The sequence below is a fragment of the Histoplasma capsulatum genome, genomic scaffold, assembly GCF_000149585.1.
Source record: "Histoplasma capsulatum NAm1 scaffold_1 genomic scaffold, whole genome shotgun sequence".
Lineage (NCBI taxonomy): Eukaryota > Fungi > Ascomycota > Eurotiomycetes > Onygenales > Ajellomycetaceae > Histoplasma > Histoplasma mississippiense.
In genome coordinates, this window is record NW_001813982.1 from 1991479 (window position 1) to 1997557 (window position 6079).

Below are 6079 nucleotides of genomic sequence, written 5' to 3' on the forward strand. Positions count from 1 at the left end.
CATGCCGCTACGACACTCGAGGAGAATCCCATAACCATAACCAGTTAAGGGGCAACAGAAGAGTCCTACAAACTACGCCCATTAAATTTTAGCGAAACACCCAGCAACAACGTCGTGCGGGATGCGATCGGACTGATGAAAGAGCCACAGGATTGGCACACCCTCGTCCCGCTGCTGAGGGGTCTACACAGCTCAAAACGCACCCCCAATTTCCTCCTCTGGGAATTCATCGTGCGCAAGGCGGGCGAAGCGGGGATGAATTCCGTCATCATCGACTGTGCAGAGCAATCTCACCGAACAGGCTTCTCGCTAGGTGACTACATGCTGGCAGAGCTGCTCTTCTCGAACCTCCATACCAAGGCTGAGTCGGCGGGATATAAGGGTGCGGAGGTCGAGACGGCGCTGAGACAAGCTAAGCGCGTTGCCGTGTTAATGAACTCTGAAGACCATGCCCCTGTGGATAAGATGAAACCGGACCCACGGCGACATCCGAATATTATTAGTGTGCTGTTAGAATTAAGTGCTGCTCATGCTCTTGATGCCTTCGGGGGCAAGGACACCCTGGGCGACGTCCGTTCATACGCTGAGAAATTACTGGGCACGTGGGTACTGAGAGGAAAGTTTGATTCTATCAAATACCCGAAGAAGAATATCCGGAAGGTTACCGACCTTCCATCTGTACGCAAGGGTATTGAGATGGCCCTGCAAGTGGAAGAAATCAAGAAGGATGGGAAGCTGAGCCAAGCTCTCAGGGAAAGGTTACGCGAACTGAAAACTCCAGCTGATGGTGCCCGGGCTTAAGAGAGGTAGAATTGTGTGTTTTTTCCAAAACCCATCCATCTGTATCATTAACAAATGTACGAGAATTGTCATTTTTTCTGTTATAGTTTCTTGTTTTTGTCACTTTAGATATATTTTTGTGCGAGGTGTAGAATAAGTTGGACAAATTTATTGAAAGATGCAATTTTACTACAACATTACCCTCCTTATTCAGGGTGCACAATCGTGAAAATAAAAAAAGGATTCATCAAGACCATTTACACTGACAATGGCAAGAAAGCGAAATGATGCATGGCGAAGCAAAAAAGCCAAAAAGGCGCTCGGAATACAATTCATTCGGGAACAGGAGTGAGTAAAGTTGTCAGATATGCATTTCAATTAAGACAGAGAGAGTGTGCAATCGTCGTTGAAGTATCCTCGGGCTTCCAATAAAGACTTTCCTCCCACAGTAGCGGGACCGGTTACAAATATCTTGTGTTGATAGTTAAGCGTTAGTATAACCGGAGTGCGGCGGCAAACGCAAATCTACTGCCGGAAAGGAGAGGGGCACGTGCATACCTTTCCGTCTGCCAGTCTTCCATGCTTGCTGGCATCCTCCTCTTTATCGTGGATTAATTTTATTTCAACATTACTCAACGGAGCTCCGAAATGGCTGCGGCCGGCAAAGCTCCTGTAATCAAACACATTCGTCTGGCTAACCGCACCGACAACTGTCGGAGCAGTCAACGCATATATCACCCGCGCACCAGTAAACACTCTCAAATCCGTCAATTGTTCAGAGGTAAGTTGGCACTCTGGGTTCGCGTCGATTCGATAAGAGATGAAGATCAGGCGAAGATTTTCACGGGACAGTTCTGAGGTGGGCCCCAAGTTGGCAAGCTTGGTAAGTATATTTTGCCTAGGCATTGTACCGCCATCAAGAGATCTGCGTTGTATGAATCGACCAAACTTGGCTACGAGGCTTATTTGAGGGGCCATATATTCGGTGTGGTAGTTCTGCATTGTTTCGGAGGAAGCAATGATAATGGTGGGAGAGATGCCAGCCGTTGCAAGGGCAAAATTAACATGTTCGCCAGAAACGGAATTGAATGCGACGGAAGCGTTCACGTATAGCGCGGCGAGGATGATGCAAAGTGGATACGAGCGGGTCAGGGAGTCGATGGAGAGAACCAGGTCAGAGGATGTTAGGTGCTGGCCATGGGGAAGGACGGAGCCTAAGCCAGCAATTCCGGCCACCAAGGCCTAGTATGACAAGTTAGATAGAACACGCAGAAGTGACACAGTATTAACAAAGCGTAGCAATATCATACAGCAGGTGAATACTCGACGAATTGTCCTTCCTCGGCTGAGGTGGCCCAGAAAGCGACAATAGGGTGGGTTGGGGTGTCCGAAACAGTAGCTGGCACCTCTGTCCCTACAAGAGCCTTTTTGTCCTTGACCAGCTCATGCCACACAGCTACCTCGATATCTCCTCCAATCCCTTCCGGTACTTGGCTCCAATCCATATGTCGGCTGCCATGATTCGCAACCCAAATGGTGCTTCTCAGTGAAGGGGCTCCCTGCAACAACGCAGATAGCTCCAACGTGCCAGCTTCCGCAATTAGGAGGTCGACACCCGCCATAGCTAGGTAGGATCGAAGTCTTTTGGAAGATATCTGACGAGGAATTAACACGATTTTGAAGCCATAAAACGCGCCAGCTGGAAAATTGTTAGTAAAGAATAGCACATCGCCACAATTAGAGAATCCCGACACAACTACTAAACAAAAATAGCAGCGAGAGTTTCTACGGAGTCCGGGAGGTATATAGCAACAGTTCGTGCCCTTGATTCATATATGTACTGGCCAATGATATTGATCTCCTGTGAGATATCATCCAGCTTATGCTCTGCAACGTCCTTCCCGAGCACAGTATAGAATTTCCCTTGTTTCCCTGCCGGGGTCCCATCGGTGGCTAGTGAGCCTCGGAGGGCCGCTCGCCAGATGTCGCGGAGATCGCCGTTGCGACCTGCTGTCCATTTTGGTTTGTCAGGGTCTTTCACGTTCAACCCGCTCTTCAGCGGATAACCGTGGGGTACGTCATGAGCGCGGAAACTGGCAGACTCTCCTGGCAACCTTATGGGGGCTCTAACAGCTTGTCTGGCAAGGAAGAAGGGATGAGTGTCGGGATCCTTCGAAAAGAACAATTTGTACGCTAGAAAGATAGCAATAAATGAGGCAATCAGTGTTGAGTCGGTACCCCAGTCAGCAAAGAGGTCCGATAACAAAACATCCACTCTAGAGAGGGAGGCGTTGCTTGAAGGCATCGTTTGATGAAGAAGTAGTTCTATTTCATAGGAGCTTGATGCTATGTCTGGAATCTTTGCTGATGGCAAGAGAGGTGATCCGCAGAAAAGCTCAGAGGTACGTGGAGTTGTAGTTGATAGCCGATGCAAGGTTGCAGCGGGTATGGATGGCCGTAAATCACGTTGGACTTGATTCTGTTCCAAGGTTTAAAATTTTAATTCGAAAGACAGAAAGCATGAATCTGGGGAATCCGGAGAATCCGGAATCTGGAGATGTGTCGATATATCAGGAATGAGATTATCTCCAGCGATGCTGACTTGAAATGTATGGTCGGATAATGGCGCCAAGTCCGGCAAATGCGCTTGTGGTGCCGGGTTGACCAAGCCTCAAACAAACAAAAAACGTCTTGACGCTTCTCCAGCCAGTTGACCAACTAAAAACAATGACCAAGTCGACTTGTTAGGGGCTGTGAGCAACATCCAAATTATCCTTACAACCTGCAACCCAATGATTCTGTGACATAAGCTTTGTGCAGAATCTATAGGTAAGTTAGGTAGGTTCCCCCCAAAAGGTGAGCGCACTCCCACCCCTCCGATTGTTCAGGCTGCTTTGCTTGATAGCGTCGTTGTGAGCTTGAACTTATGGCATATGATTTTTAGCAGCGTGTTTCAATTCGAATCGACGTCGCATGGCACCCCCCACCCCCTTCCCCTCTACCCCAACGCTACAAGAGAATGACTCGGTGTCCACAGCCTCGCCCAGGCACCTGGCGACATCCACAGCTCAAGGAGATTGTTCGAAGGCAAAACGCGTCAACATTCGGAGACCGCAATGTTAAGAAGATCGCCTTGAATGGCGGTTGTTTAATAACTTCTGGATTTTTGGGAACTTCATTCAGACAATGGTACGGATGTAATAAAGGCAAAAGAAACCAGCAAACTAGCGAAATAATGCTAATTAAGACAACAGCTACCAATGGCTAGGTTCTATGCTCAATATACCAACATATCCCGACTTGGTTCTCCTCGCCATTCGCCTTCTGCTTCTATTAAATATCGTGGTTGCTCTATACCCTCTATATCGCCCAAAGGATGATTTATCCGACATCCCCCTCACACCCTCACAACGGTCTCTTCTCGGCCTCGACCCGAGCCACAGCGCACCTGCTACGCCTGGAAGTAAATATGTTACCCCTCCAAGATATAGATTGTCATCTGGCTCTAGAACGGCCAGCCCGATTAGTCCAAGTTCCTCACCACTCTCTGGAAGATCTGGAAGCCAGTCAACCGGCAAGTCTCAAGATGGATTCCCGTATTCACCTTCGCCAAGCCCGTTATTTCACAAGGCTATGGGGAATGGCACAAAAGAGGTGCAGCGAAGACAGAGTTTTGGATCTCCCTCTCCTTTAGGCCGGTCGAGCTTTCGGGAAAGGAGTGTATTTAGAGTACCCTCAACCCCAAGTCCGAGCGGAAAAGGGAATGGGAATGGAAATGGGAAAAGCACCAACACGGTGCTTACTAACAAATGGTTATACGAAAAAACACGTTCCATGTCTCCCAATAGTAGTGTCTATAGGTCGTAATGGACCTTCGTTGGGTGGAAGTAATTTATGAGCGTGAATCTATACGCAGGAATTTGAAGCCAAGGCGCAATGGGAATGAGTGAGAGAATTGGCGGCGTGGGTCAAGTATCTTTTATGCTTGTAAATTTGTTTTCAATACACTTTTTCTCGTTCAAAGAAAGATCATGATATTGTAGCCTTATATTTATCATTACTATACCTAACTGCGTGTTCCATCCTGTTCAAGTATCAAGCTAAAAGTCGCGCAGTGCCCCTTGTCCAAGATCTGTGGACAGCCTTGGCACCCTCTCCAACAAGCATCCAAGACCCAGGCACGAAACCCTGGTTGATACCAACCTAATCTTGCAAGCTTTCGTCCCTCCATCTACTCCAGTCTGTCGCGCTGGCAATCATCTTCTCGCTGCTTTCCTCTCCTTACAATTTCGGGAGGTATTATCCACTGTGTTCCATTACATGTCCTTATAGAGCGGCCGTCCCATTAGCTTTCCCCACCAGGTCATGGGGGGTTCCGAATCCAAGCTGGCCTTTCGACAAGGCATATTTCGGTTATCAGAAGAAAGCAACATTGCGGCCGACGATCCCTATTGGACCGGGGTGAGTAATTTTTATAGATGCTATTCACGACAGTCAAGAGACTTTTTATATTCGCCTATTCGGAATGCTGACTTTGCACTGCCTAGTTCTGGGAGCTCCCCGAATCGCCTGAAGATGTTTTCAGCTTGTTCTCTCCAGCCGACATACGACGGACACGCGATGCTTCCATAGCAAATTTAGAGACGTTAATATTGGCAGTCACCTCCCGTCTTATTGTTCTAAAAAACCATCCCTCATTCCCGGACCCTGATCTTGCGCCTGATAGAGATGCGCTCAATTGCATTCGCGTTCTCACACGTATCCTTCCCTTCATTTACGAATCAGAGAATTTGGAGGCATGGGAGGAGAAGTTTTTCTGGGGGAGAAGAAGGAAGAAACATCGGCATGCGCAAATTGCGTCTCAGGTGTTATTCGATGGGGCGAGTGAGGACGACGAAATGCGCCGGTCGAATCCACAGGACCACCAGAATGATTATGATGCGAAACCGTTGGCAGAAGAGCTCATTGATACTTTAGTAGATTTGCTGTTTTACAGCGGATTTACCATACCGACAATACCCAATGCGAAAGGAAAAGTATCATACTCGATTTGGCAGAGCGGAGTTGGGTGCACTACTGCAATGGGATCGAATAAAGAATTGGAGAGTAATCGGTGTGAGATACTAAGGCTCCTACTAACACTATCAAGCCAATCTATGTATATGCCTTTGAGTAAGTTATCTACCCAAATTCCTTCCATTGTTGCGTGTCTAAAATAACCTATTTCAGGTTTGCTCCCAGTTAAAGGAGTAAAGCCAATGCACATATCTTGTAACTTGTCCAGACAAGCAAGTGGTCG

The 6079-nt window shown here is 47.8% G+C and overlaps 3 protein-coding genes across 3 annotated transcripts in view; 2 read left to right on the forward strand and 1 right to left on the reverse strand.

Annotated features, from left to right (window-relative positions):
- HCAG_00577 (predicted protein) overlaps positions 1 to 801 on the forward strand; it is a gene marked incomplete at both ends in the record, with an annotated part of 1517 nt that extends 716 nt beyond the window's left edge. Inside the window, one exon of the mRNA XM_001543481.1 lies at positions 50 to 801. Within this exon, the coding sequence (XP_001543531.1) occupies positions 50 to 801 (752 nt within the window). The remainder of the gene's footprint in view (positions 1 to 49) is intronic.
- A 357-nt stretch (positions 802 to 1158) lies between these two features.
- HCAG_00578 (conserved hypothetical protein) lies at positions 1159 to 3085 on the reverse strand (the record flags this gene model as incomplete). The annotated part of the gene is made up of 4 exons (XM_001543482.1): positions 1159 to 1251; positions 1339 to 2022; positions 2091 to 2421; positions 2622 to 3085. 4 exons carry the CDS (start codon positions 3083 to 3085, stop codon positions 1159 to 1161), a joined length of 1572 nt encoding a protein of 523 aa, XP_001543532.1.
- Positions 3086 to 3799: 714 nt separating this feature from the next.
- Positions 3800 to 5952, forward strand: HCAG_00579 (conserved hypothetical protein; the record flags this gene model as incomplete). The annotated part of the gene is made up of 6 exons (XM_001543483.1): positions 3800 to 3923; positions 4049 to 4434; positions 4888 to 5076; positions 5143 to 5241; positions 5328 to 5895; positions 5930 to 5952. 6 exons carry the CDS (start codon positions 3800 to 3802, stop codon positions 5950 to 5952), a joined length of 1389 nt encoding a protein of 462 aa, XP_001543533.1.
- Between the last annotated feature and the right edge of the window lie 127 nt (positions 5953 to 6079).